At 30.4% G+C, this 14,413-nt stretch overlaps 2 protein-coding genes across 2 annotated transcripts; one reads left to right on the forward strand and one right to left on the reverse strand.

The window, feature by feature from the left end:
- Positions 1-698: 698 nt before the first annotated feature.
- LOC100570666 (putative 3,4-dihydroxy-2-butanone kinase) lies at positions 699-5,788 on the reverse strand. The gene is made up of 4 exons (XM_029491178.1): positions 5,034-5,788; positions 2,924-3,392; positions 1,363-1,595; positions 699-720 (listed from the first exon to the last, which is right to left on the reverse strand). The coding sequence occupies exons 1-4, from the start codon at positions 5,102-5,104 to the stop codon at positions 699-701; spliced, it is 795 nt and encodes a 264-aa protein (XP_029347038.1). The 5' UTR covers positions 5,105-5,788.
- A 1,368-nt stretch (positions 5,789-7,156) lies between these two features.
- LOC100159262 (acetyl-coenzyme A transporter 1) lies at positions 7,157-13,870 on the forward strand. Its single transcript, XM_001950868.4, has 9 exons — positions 7,157-7,459; positions 8,935-9,061; positions 9,874-10,033; positions 10,130-10,284; positions 10,926-11,122; positions 11,510-11,694; positions 11,944-12,064; positions 13,021-13,236; positions 13,359-13,870. Exons 1-9 carry the CDS (start codon positions 7,259-7,261, stop codon positions 13,536-13,538), a joined length of 1,542 nt encoding a protein of 513 aa, XP_001950903.2. The 5' UTR covers positions 7,157-7,258; the 3' UTR covers positions 13,539-13,870.
- Positions 13,871-14,413: the final 543 nt, after the last annotated feature.

A 14,413-nucleotide genomic window follows, 5' to 3' on the forward strand; every position in this document is an offset into this window, starting at 1 on the left:
TTCTTCATTGATCCAAGAGTCACTTGCCATTGATGTTACATTGTTACTGCGTTCCCCTAATTTTATTTTTGGGGTTACTGCTGCATTTGTCATTAGGAAGTAAATCCAGCGTGCCAGATATCGGGTTTGGTACCAGAGGAACTAAGTGTGTTTATCAGCAATTAAAGTGGGTTGTGTGAGTGACCACCCAGGTCGTCCAGTTGCGTTGATTACTGCTTACTAGACAAATAACCTGTCATCTGCCTGCTTTAAATTGTATTAATTTTAAGTACGTCCCTTTGTTTAAAAATGTACTCTGCGGCCATTAATTGCACTAGATCAAACCGACCACATAACCCCTTGTCCCTGTGATTGAACTTTATTTTTCTTCCATCCCGTGTGACGTGATTCCTTATTTTCAGTAGAGTTGTCATGCATTAGATTGTCTATCGTCATGAATCCAGGCATGTAAGTTGAATCACCTACCTACCAATTTAGCAGGCGCACAGTTTGGCACAGACAGGTCGTTGAGACCATCAAATTTGTTATTTTGTTTATTAATGGTTATTATTGGTTACAGGCTTACAGCTTACAGATTATAATAGTATTAGGAAAAATAATTAGTAGAATTTGGTATTTTTGTCGTTTATAAATATTTACCATTGGTTAATAGGGCAGATGAGGTAAAAGCATGCATTAAAAATCGTCACGTTTATGGTTTATGGAATAAAGTAATTATATCTTAAAACAAATATTTGAGTTGAATACTTGAATGTTTATATGTAGCTTATAATATATATAATTTATAAATACTCAAAACTATTTAAGGCTCCTGCAAATATGTCATTTTTAAGGAGTTGTGTTTAGGCAATTATTTCGTTCCTGCGATTACTGATCATTTTTGTGTGTATTACTGTTGTATTTATGTAATTTTTGATTTATAATGAACTAATTGATGGAAAATTGTTTTTGAAACGTATTTACATTAAGTAAATTATTTTAAATTAAAATATAACAATATTATTATCTAAGATTTTCAGTAGGTATACTATATGGAGAATATACCAATATTTAGGCCAGGAGTCTAGACGTATGAAAAAATTAATCCTGTAGATTACACACTTACTAGGTACCTATATAGGCATTGGGCAGTAATGCAGTATAAAGCCGAGGGGCTTACATAACATCGCGTGTCGTGTCATGTTCCATATAATAATTATGTAGGCGACAAAATTGTAGTAACTCTATATTTTACACAACTCTACATGACACGATGAAGTGAGCACTCAGCTTTATGATTCGTGAGTCGAGACAGTGGACTTAAGTTATCACCGTAGTTGTGATATAATTGTATGCAAATACATAATATTATCATATACATACTTGGTGCTAGTGTCTTCGTCGTACGTCCGTTTTTTTAAACTTATCACAGCGTTTACCGTGGCTACGCGGTCCATAGACAGGCGCTGACATACGGCAAAAATCTTGGCCAGGCTGTGGCCGCCGGCCGCCAGGGCTCCAGCTATTTTGCATATCAACACTATGCCCGCAGAACCACGTCTTCGGCCACCAGTCGTCGACCGACTTCGGATAACGTCATCACCGACCGCCAATAGCTAAAAAAGGATTGATTTCATTCGTTTTTCAAAATAATAATTTATTTTTCGTAAAAAAATGTTTAACATAAGGATTTTACTATTTCATAATTTTTATTTTTATTTATTTTTCAAGAAGTTAATGAGCCCCACTGAACATGTTTTTGTTATGTGATAACTAAATGTAGAAAAAAATAATCAAAATCATTTCAAAAATATCGATGTGTTTTTGAAAAATCTACGTGTATTGCTTAGAATCTAGATGTAACTCTTACAGTGGCGTATAGACATATAAATATATATTTTTTATGGGTGATTGCCGATGGGGTTATATTAAAGAAATGTGTGTGTATATACCTTTTACAAAAAAATTTTCAGTTTTATATATTGTGAAAAATAGGTATTAAGAGGGTACGTTTATATAATAGGTACATAGTTGAAGGCCGAATTAAGTCCATATACAGTACATTTCTAAAAGAACAAATAATATTGTTTTTATTAAAGGTTTGAACATCGTAACAAGTAGTTAGTGTCCGGTACTCATAACTTTAAAATATTATTATTGATATTTAATAATAAGCAATATTACTACGAATTTACAGTAAAATAAATTATATAGCAGTGTATAGTGCTAACCTATATATAAGAAATAAAATATAATTCAAATATACTGAAATAAACGCAGCTAAGGCGTCCGGTGCCCGGTGTAATTTTGCACACAACAATACACTCTACGGAATAATGATCCTACTCTGTAGAATCAACCAAATTTAATAATTTTTTTTAAACTAATAGATGGTAATATTCTACGGGCCACATCGAACTCAGTTTTTCAATATTTTAATCTCAAACTTTATATAATGTCTTCAGAAAATGCGTTTTTACAAATTAGCCTGGAGGAAGTCTTTTCTTTCAGATAAAAATATAGTTATCACTTATCAAAATCCGACAATAATTCTACAAGAGAATTATTCCCGTGAATATGTTTTTCAATATAATACACACTATCACCCCCCCCCCCCCCTAAATAGATATCGGGCAGTAGATTAGTGGAAAAGTATTATCATAAATTAAGATGACAACTAAAATATAAAATTTAGTTTTCAAATTTTATAGAATTGCGGACAATTTGAAAAACTGACACCGGGCCCCTTAAATAATAATTTTTAAAATACTCAATTATATTTAGGTAGATTTTAGAAGTCATATATTTAATATAATTTATATGATTCTAATAAAATCATTAACATTGTATTAAAAATGCTATTTGATATAACTATAATCTGGCACAAGGTGTGCCCCTAAGACGTGTCCCCCTTAATCCGGATTTGAGTCGTAATATCGTTTACTTTGACAATAATGCCCTGAGTACGGGCCTTTTGGGCTGCGATGCCATAGTTGAGGATGGCCGCCGTCTCGCTGGCCACCAGCACCAGTACCCCATAGTGATCGTCCAGCTCCCGGATGGCCGTCAGCACGTGACCGGCGTTCGGATGTCGACCAGGGTCCGGGCCGGCAACGGCGGCGTCCAACATTCCAGCACCCACGTAACGTGCAAACGTGGGGTAATGGCCACCACGGTGACCAGCCATCACTTTCACGCGGCCTTTTCCGGAAGACAAAGACTGATGTCCACGCCAGTAAACCGTGTTTCCGTCCAACAAGACCAGCTGTCGACCATGACCGTCCGTCCGGACCAGTCCTTCGAGGCAAGCTGTAGTCGTGAAACTTTGGTCGCTGCCCTCGACCATGCCTTGATCCATGGAACCGTGATCTCCGGTCGAGTCTTGAGAAATAATGTCTACTATTGAGGGATGCCTATTGTGAAAAAATACGTATTTATCATTTTTAATGAATTTTGTGTGAATACACTCATATTATCCTATCTTTATTTTATTAAAGTGTGGACACTTTTCAGGTTCCAATAAAAAGCCTAAAGCAATCTTTTGCACCTTTCATTTTACCTTGTTTATATGCATTCATTAACTCGAATTAACTTTTTCAATTCGAATTAGGGCACAAGCATACATACACGTCTAAAACCGTATTAGTTTAATACACTTCCACAAATGTTGTCCACAAACCAGTTTACATCACAAGTTCGTAAAATTTACATGCACAGTTCCTATCTATCGCAATCCTGATTCGGTTGTTGTGGTGTGTTCCGTTACATCATTTTGTACTCCCATAGTTATTTCAATGTGCATTTCAAATGTGAATTAACTAAACGTTTGAGGTAAACCTCATTGATATCCCGAATTAATAGCAGTTTACATGTATTTAACTACGCGGGAGTTAACTTATCCGAATTGAGTGAAATCGGTTTTAGCTGTACACAGGGCCGTCATTTCAACTTTTTTTTTGTTGGTGCCAAAATGTTTGCAGGCCATTCAAATTATTACCAGGTCAAAACATTTTTTTTTTTTTTGAGGGGGGGGGTCAAGTGGGATAAGAACTTAAGAATATTTTTACACATTTTTTTTTAATACTGAAAAGATATAAACTATATAATATAAAACACTTATAGGTATATCGGCGCTTATATTTATTGATTGGACGCCAAAGAAAGCGTTTTAGGAAAAAGTTGGTGCAAATGTACACCCTGCACCCCCTCCCCATCAAATGACAGCCCTGGCTGTGCATGTAACCCTAGTATCGTATTTATATACTTGAGTAAAAAATGTAACGATGTCTTTTTATACGTTATATTTATGCAAAACGTCGGTACATGGTTATCACATTTACGCATTCATAACAGCAATGATTGGAAACTATATTGTTGGTAGTGTATGTAATTTTTGTCACTGGGGAATATACTTGAATGCTGAATCATCATTTACTATATCATTTTCGATGAACGAGATTATGTATATTATTAACCAGTGATAAGATATCACAAAATTTTATAACTTCTCGTCAAAATGTCAAAAAGTTGTATATTCCAATTTGTTTATATTTTAAATCTCATTGCCTGCTTGTTGTATAGTATTTGTATGATAAACTAAATATATCTACGGATTTAGTGCTATCTGCTATAACCATATAACCTTTAATAATAGGTCTAGTAATGGTTTACAAATTGCCAACTATAGGCCTGGTAATGATTTAGAAATTGCCTGCAAACATTTTGACACCAACAACACCGGTCAACTGAAATAATGCAACTGTGGGCCAGACGATAGCAAATTATGAATGCAAAATCATTGATTTCGGTTACTTATTGAGCAAGATTTGTATATTATGTGTGCGAGACAACTGATTTTGTATTTCTACGTCTTTTCAATTATAATAAATAATAATATTATTAAAGTTATAACATTTTAAAATAGTAAATATTATTTATTTTTTGGTAATATGTTTTTTCATGATCTACAATGTAAAAATGTTTGAATTGTAATTGTGTATTTCTTGGATACAAATAATAAAAAAATTAAATGTTCTTAATTATTTTTAACGTACTTTATTTTGTACGTTTCTCCGTTTTTTTGCGACGGACTGCATTTTGCGTAAAGCTTTGTAGGTTGAGACATAAGGTTCTTTAATGTACCTATTGTTATATAGCGTCAGATGGTACGTAGATTTATGGGAAGTAGGGATCGATCTAAACCGTATTAACTACAAGTACAGAAATAAATAAAAATAAATACAGAAAAACCATGGAAACATAAATCGAGAAGGTGCATATTACTAAAATTTTATCGATAACTAGTAGCGTTATTTATTTTGCGTGTGGTAGTGGGCGGTGCACTTTTTTCAGTGAACAATTAAAATATGTACAATTTTTTACTTGAACATGGAGTGGGGTTAATTCGCTTAATCTGACATTACCTCAATAGCAAAGGTTATTGATGGTAACTCATAAATAATACATTTGACTGAAACAGCGGGCATTGGATGGATGTTGAAAGACTACAAATATTGGGAAATTAATAATGTTATAGGTTTTCCCTCCGAATGTAGAAATAGTCAACCTTGTGGAGGGCAGACCTTCTGGGGTGGTGAGTTGGATGAGTGTAGTAGACCTATGCTAACATAACATGTACTTGCTACATGGTGAAGTAACCAGTAGTTTGATAAGCTTAAATCAGTCTAAGCGGCTAATTCTGATTTCTGACTGTACAATCGTTCTTGAATCGTTAAAATTCGAAAGATTCAAAAAAAGGTCTTTCAGTAAAGTAGTTAGCTGCAGTAGTTATAACAACAAAATGTGGTTAGTGATGCCTAAGTGATAACATGAATCTTCCGAGCTTTCGCAATTGCCTCGTAACTTTTTTTTTTTTTTTTTTATTATTTTTTTTTATTTACAATCTGTTACATAAAATTGAACAATAAGTAAAATAGATAAGTGAATAGGAAATAGGAAGAGGCTTGAAGTAAGGACAGATTTAAGAAGCCTTCCAGTGAAGACACTTAGTCAGTTATTTATATACATTTCTATAAGTTAACAATAGCCTCGTAACTTGAATCGTTTATGTTAATGTAATGATGACCATCGAAAAACATCAGCTTTTCAATTTTGACACATCTGAAATCATCAATAAAGTAGATTCTTACTTAATCCACTTACCCACTTTTTTTTAAATTCTATAATTATAATTTTTAAAATCAAGCTTTGATCCGACCTGCAAAATGTTCTCGTAATTAGTTGATTCTGTGCACATCTTTGCCCGTTCAAAATACCTACTCTATATGATTAAAAATTTGTGTTGAATTTGTTATCATTTAATACCCGGCGTGGTGATGTTCATAACTTCCCGTGACAATTCCGTCTTAATCTCCATTCAAGGTTAAAAACACAGTTATAACAGTGTTATTAGTGGTTAGTAGTTACACTCATTTTGAGGTTTTTTAGGTTTTTACCAAGTATAAAATACAGGTCTAAAATTATCTTCAATCATAATAACTATTTTATTTTTTGTAGCCAATAGCAACCCAATATTAAACAAAAATTTATCATTATTATTATTTCTATTATTGTAATAAAAATATTCACAAATATGCAATAAAAAAATGAAGGGCCACTTATCGAGATAAAATATAGCCTATAGATCATTTGATGTGTAGCTTTCTGATGGAATTTTTTTTTTAAATCACGATTAAAATATGCATTTATATTTATTTACAAATATATTTGTCCAAAATACAAATCTATAGCACGGGTTACTACAGGTGGAACAGCTAGTAATAGTATAAATCACTTATGATATTAGTTGATTCATTTTTGATTTTTTCAATGTATTATTGTGATATTAACCATGATGAAATATTTTGTGAAAATCAAATACATGTCCCTGGATAATAGGTAGTTGGGCAAATTATTAAATACCTCACTTTAAAACCTGCAAAGTCCTGCAAAAGTAAAGTAAAATTATAATAAATTAAATTAATTGTATTAAGTGTAGCTGTAATTGGTTCTGTCATTAAAATATGTTTAATTAGCAAATAAGTGGTTTAAAAGTAATCATTATACCAAACAAATTAATTTCAAAAAAATCGTTTTGTGTTGGACAAATTAAGAATGTAATAGGTCAGAAAACCATGATAAAATTAATTCCGTGTGGCCAAGAGCATGCGTTGGTATATTTAGTATTTAATCAAAGTGCGTACACTAACATCATTTTTTAATAACTATATTCTGCTGCGGAATCAATCTATCTGACACCGACACACCGTAACTAAATATTATGTTGAAAAATACAAAAATGAATGAAGAAAAATCAGAAATACCAAAGGATTCTTCTTCAGATCGACCAAATCTGAAGGGAGATTGGTTAAACTTCTATTTTTTGATATTACTTTACACTTTCCAAGGTACTACTACAGGTTTGTCCTACGCTTTTCCCATTATACTTCAAAATACGAAATTTGTAACATATAACGATCAAGTAAGTACATGTTTCAATTCATATGTTTATCGATTTTTTTAAAATCATATGTATATATTATGGTTAAAATAAAAATTTATAAAAAATGTAGATGAAGTCTAAACCTTAAACTATATAGGCATCGTGCTAAAAAAAAAATAAAGTTCTTGTTTGCGCAAAATAGTTTTTTAAGTATTTTCTAAGATTTCACGAGTACCTTCTATATCCTAATTGGTTTTACGTATTTCGTAAATATTTTTAGCATAATATAGCAGGTCTGTACTTAATCCATTTTCAAGGGCGCCCGCAGAAATTTTCACCAGGGGGGGGGGCAAGGCGTATTTTATACATATATTCATAACATATTAGGCGTAGTATTTTATAGTTTCATTACAAACTTAGTAAATAAACTGATGACACAATAATATGATTAACTGTATATTTTCATCAAAATATTATGAGACATCAAGAGCACTGAAAAAAATCTTGTAAATCATTATTCATAATATTATAATATTAACTATCTAATTAAAAAAAAAATATTAAGATTATTGGTCATTAAATAAAAATTGCTTGCGCCTAGGCTCCGTAGCAAATATTTTTATTATCATTGATCATCATTACTTCTGTCGTCATCATAATTTTTTGATATTTAACAAACAAACTTATCCATAAATGTATGTCTTTTTGGTGGATTTATCTTAATTTAAATACGTTAAGGTTATAGAGTAACAAACTTGTTTTGACTAGTAGGTACATAGTTATCAATACGGCTATGGATTATACAAATTTGAAATTATAATTCACATTTCACAAACAAAAATAAGATATAAATTTAATTGATAACTGTCAATCAGACTTTGGAATGTTAGATGCTTATGACTATAATGCTTTACCATGGTCACGATAACACAGAACAATTGTATCACTAATATCTTAATGATTAATCAATTATCGATCAATCTTATGAAAATGCTACAAAACATATAAAAATATCTATAAAAATATACTGTAATATATAAATATTGGCAAAAAAATCGGGGGGGGGGGCATGACCCCTCCTGGCCCCCCCCTGTGGGCGCCCTTGTCCATTTTTAGTCTAGAAAAACAGGACATTTTTTTTTAAAAATAAACATCAAATATTATAATATTATTACATGTTAAATTTTGTTTTTAAAAACCAATGTTGGTATGAAATTCAAACGAATAGGTAAGCTATTAAATTTATAATTTTCTAAATACTATTAAATATTTTCTAAATATTTGTTAGATTAAAATGATGATTGGGTAACTAAAATGTAATTATGACGATTATAATTAGTTGAAATTACTTCCATTATCTTATAAAAATCATGTTGTAATAAACAAATATTAATATTTTATTATATAAATATACAATGACAATTGCATAATTTAGCTTTGGTGGTAAGATTTTGATAACTTTCATAATAAATAAGTAGTTAATTGACATGCATGTTTATTATTTTATGTTCTAGGCTATATTAAGTTTTGTACTATGGCCTTTTAGCTTTAAGCTTTTATGGGCACCAGTCGTAGACGCATTACATTTTCAGTGGATAGGACGACGAAAATCATGGTACATTCCTATTCAATTTTTAATCGGTATGTAATTGATATATCTTAAAGGTTTTATAAATTGTTAGTATTAATTGCAATGAGTTTTATTTAAAAATACAAAATATACCAGCTGTTAATAAAAGAGCATATTTTCTCTCAAGGGGATTGAAAGCGGCGATTTTCTGTCTTCGTCTAACACACGTGCAGCGATAATAAACAGGCAGGATCATAGACGTGTTCTATTTCCAACTTACTCTCCCACATTTTCGATTTTTTGATTTAAACTTCTCCAAAAATTGAAATTTGTCAATTTTTTAATCAAAGTAATTATTACTCTTTTTAATCTATCGTTTTTATGATTTTTTTTGTTTTGGGGAAAAAAAATGTGGGAAAGTCGATCTCAAGTAGACTTGACGACAAATTCAAATCTGTTTTCAGAATTTTTATCACTTCACTAGATTAATCGGTACGTTGGAAATAGAACACGTTTATAATCCTATGATGCACGTGTGTTTAACTGTATTTAAATCAATAACGTAACAACGTATGATAACTGATAAGTAGGTAATGCACGTATCGCAATTTTTTTTTAATGGGGCCCTCGCTATGGCATTGGTTTAAGGCCTGTCAAAATTTATATTAATGAAATCGGTAACTGTCAATCGGACAAATTTGGAATAGTATAACTATTTGAAGTACCTAATGCTATAGGTATAAACGTATATATAGTTATATATTGAGTAATATTTTTCGTATATTTATTATTACTAAGTATTATTTTACTACACTCAAACACTGCCATTAATTGTTAAAACAACATATTATATATATATATATATATTATAAATGCTGAGCAGGAATACTCTTTCTCTTTTTCGGCAATAACATCGATGACTGGTTACCTGAGTCAGGAAAACCAAATCTCAGCATGATCGTATGCGTATTGTTCATCATTAATTTTTTGGCTGCTACTCAGGACATAGTAGTTGACAGTTGGGCATTGAGTTTGTTGAAAAAGTGAGTAAGGATAAGTAGTTTTAATATTACTATTTTACACAATACTATATAATAGTATATTATACCATAATATCATGTCTTTAAAATGTTTTACAGAAATAATGTGAGTTATTCATCCACGTGTAATAGCACAGGTATAGCATTCGGATTGTATATTGGTTCCGTGTGTCCAATTCTTCTTTCTTCTGAGTACTTCTGTAACAAATACTTACGATTAACCCCACACGAAGGAGGAATACTAAGCATCAAAAGTGGGTAAAAAATATTGTTTAAGATTTTAATGGTCTTAGTGAAACTTGTTCATCGATATAATTAAATAGACTTTGTTGGTACATAACATGTGTGTATACTATTTTATAATTATGTTGAAAATAATGTACCTAACTTTATTAAATTATTTCAATCATAAGACATATTTCACAATAGATTAATTATTTTTGGTAGGTATATTCTTGCAATTATATTACTACAATAGGGAAAATAATTCAACTTTTAAATTATACATATAAAGTATAGTTATTTACTGAAACAGGACTGTATCATTAAATTATTGAAAAAGTAGTACCTATTAAAAATAACCAGGGACTTATTTTAAGTTTTGGGTGTATCTGAATTTTTACTTTTGACCATCCAAAATAAAACAAGACCTACTTTGCTACCAGAAATTACCCACAAAGTTTAAGGTTGCTTTTTACAGCTCCAAACGATGACACGCAAAAAAAAACTTAAAATCATACATCATTGTTAAACCAATCCAATATCTGTAAATAGTTCGATTCAATTAGTTTTTCAGTGCATTCATTCATCAATCTTAAATACTAAAATAACATTAATCTAAGGACATTCTAAGTTAAAATATTCTTTTTAGTTTAATTATATTTTTGTTTTACAGGTTTTTTATTATTTTGGGGCATTGTGTTTTTGTTTGTCACATTTTTAGTCATATTTAAAAAAGAAAGAAACAAAGAATTAGAAGAAGAAGACGCCGACCCTCTTAAGATCAATATTATTCAGAGTTATAAGCTGTTATGGGATATTTTTAAAATCAAACATATGAAATTATTGTTAATGGCTATTCTGACGTCTATGGTAATTGATATGTTCATACAATTTCCTAATGGAATACTGGAAATCGTACGATACTTGCAAACTCAAATCATATTTAACATACTACACATATATTATTACAATTGACGTTTATTAATATTTATTAGTTATTTTTTAATTAATTTATTTACATAGATATTTAAATATTTTATTTTGTATTGTTTTTCAATGTTAAAAATAACAGAAGAATTATACAACAATAGATGGATATAGGTATCCATTTTATTATCTATTCTATAAAGTCATTTTAATTCGATAATAATAAATTATGAACGATATTAATTTCATTACTATACATTTTATAACTAGTCTAACTAATTATTTTAACCACTTTATAACTTCACATCGTTGTTCTATAAAATGTTTTAGATTGGATTGTCTACATCAGAATCCGTTACAAATTTGAAGCTTATCGACGCTGGTGTATCAAAAGATGATATTATGATAATAACTACAGCTATGTTCATTCTAAAAATGTGTCTACCAATTTTCGTAACCAAATACACTACGGGCCCAAAACCGATAAGTTTATATCTACAACTGATGCCAGCCAGGTATGGAAAACGCACGTGTTTAAATTGTAAAAGCTCTACTAAAATAACATAGTTTTTAATTTTTACTTATGATACATTTTTGGCTCGTTATTCGTTATTATTATATTACTTTGTATTTGTATACTCATTAAATTAATTTTTTCTAGTCACACATTTCGATGTCATTTATATTATGTACATTATTAACAATTTTAAAGTAACCTATAGAAATACAGTATACGATTTTCATGAGGAATTTATATGTTTCAGATTGCTTTGGAGTATTATTTTTGCTCTCCTAATTTATTACACTCCGCGTATAATTCAAGATGATGGAGTTGTGCCTACGTTTCATTATTTACTTATTGGATTTGTATTCGCAGTAAACAGAGTACGTTGACAACTTTCTTTTAAACTGATACACTCTGGGCAAATACTATAGATATCAATACGGGACAGTCAATGTGAAAGGCTTGCGACATAGGATCCCCCCAAAATCGTAGTGGTTGCCTATACGAGAAATACTTGGGCGTTGTCGAACCTGTGATATGTTTGAAGGTAGGCAACCCATACGACCATACGTTATCGTGTGGACAAAATGTGTCCCGGTTGTTGGGTTTTGAAATATTATTATTTATTTAATCAAAAAGTTTATTATTTTATATTTATAATTTATCAAGAATAGAGGCTTGTACAAGATACAATAAACATTGTATGGTTGTCTAGCAAACTAAATTATGGTCTTATGAGCACCAACATTTTGGGTGCTAAGCCAAAAATGGTTATTTTATCACTTACACTTATTATACAACAACTGTATCTATAGATAAATAAATGAAAAAAAAAAAAAAAAATTTGATATAATTTCATCGATGTGGTCTCGAAGTGGTTTGCTGTCGCGCTTGTCGTTTCACTTCTATGCAAATCATACTTCTATGCATGTTCGTTTCTCACACAAACATTGGAATAGGTAAACAGGAAAAACTTCAGCATATATTTTAATATGAACAATTTAAATTACCAAATTCTAGACAGGTACCTATTAAAATGTTTGTTTCACTGCCTATTCAACGAATTTTTATTTAATCAATTCCAATAAGTTAGGCAATGAAACGATCTAAATAATTATTAATTGATACCTATATATTAATATTTATAAAGAATTGAAAATGTTGATAAAAATTAAAAACCTTTCATCCTTGTATTAATTTATCTAAAAAAATATTATGTAATGTACATGGTTAAAAGCACGGCCGCATCAGACGCCGAATTATGTCCTGACCGGAAGTGTCGTTATAGGAGCTGTAGGGAGAAGTACCTTTAGTCATTGAATTTATTTTGTTTTAGATAATGGCCCAAATCATGGTAACTTGCATGGTAGCATTTTTCTCACGGATTAGTGACATTCGATTCGGAGGCATGTACATGACATTGCTGAACACCGTTCGCAGCATTGGATGGGTAATACCAAATACGTCGTTTCTTAAAATGGTCGACATGTTAACGTTTAGTTCGTGTTCGAATGGCGTCCAAAATAGTTGTTCTACGCCATATTTAGAAAATGTAAGGCTTAATTATTATTAAGTTATTTACTGACTTCAATTCAATTTAATAAGTTGTAATATAGTGTTTACAAATATTGTACATATTTAATTACAGCAAACTATTGTTTTTAATTTGTGTAGATATGCAATTTAAACGATGGCCATTGTGAAGCGGTTGTGGATGGTTATTATGTTGAGGTAATAATTTGTCTGGTTGTTGGATTTGTTTGGTTTGCCGTTTTCAAAAAGCATCTTAAATTTTTCGAATCAAAGGATCGTTCTCATTGGTTATTAGATTTGAATCGACCTGGGAACGCTTAAGTTTCTTTCACTACATAATATATCTAATGAATATCTATACACATATTATATTATTTGATGTATAAAGGGCGATTTATTTTTATTGGTACACTAAACTAATAAGTAGCGTTCATGAACACTTATTATTTCCAATTCAAAAATATAATAAAAGTTAAAATGGCTTTTAAAATAATGAGCGTTAATTGATAAAAAAAAATCACTCAAAACATATTATACGATATATACTCGTATATTTATAGATATTTATATCAATACATTTGTAAATGCTACTTTTGTTTTGTAACTTATTTATAATTGTAATATTTTAAAGCAAATACATTTTTTTAAAATTATTGATGTGTTATAATTTGTAAATTGTGCTGCTATTAAATAGGTATCAGTGCCAAGTAGTTCCACGCCTGTTCAATACCAAGGCCAAAACTGATAACCCGACTTATTGTTTTCCTCACTTAGTACATCCTATGTTCAAATATTAAATTCAATATGCTATCTAAATATAGATACTTTAAATCGTCTATAAAATGCATTATTAAACATATATTCACAAAACTGAACTAATATTCACGTGCGATTTGTAAAGTAAAAACTTATTCGGGTTTCGGTTAATTCTGGTGCAAAGCCCTGATTTTGAATTAAAAAAAAATGCAAATTAGTTTTCACATTTAAAATATATTTTAAATGTGAAAACTAATTTGCATAACCTAACCTATAGGTACTTATGCAACGTGACGTGTAATATAGTGTAGCTAGTGAAATTGTTATCATTTGAGATGGTTTTTGCTTAGGTAGGTATAATGTTTTAAATATATTTTAACTCTAAGAAAACTCCAAGTTGTACAATACATGTTGTCTATTACATTATATTGCAACATACA

Source organism: Acyrthosiphon pisum, chromosome A3 (genome assembly GCF_005508785.2).
Source record: "Acyrthosiphon pisum isolate AL4f chromosome A3, pea_aphid_22Mar2018_4r6ur, whole genome shotgun sequence".
NCBI lineage: Eukaryota > Metazoa > Arthropoda > Insecta > Hemiptera > Aphididae > Acyrthosiphon > Acyrthosiphon pisum.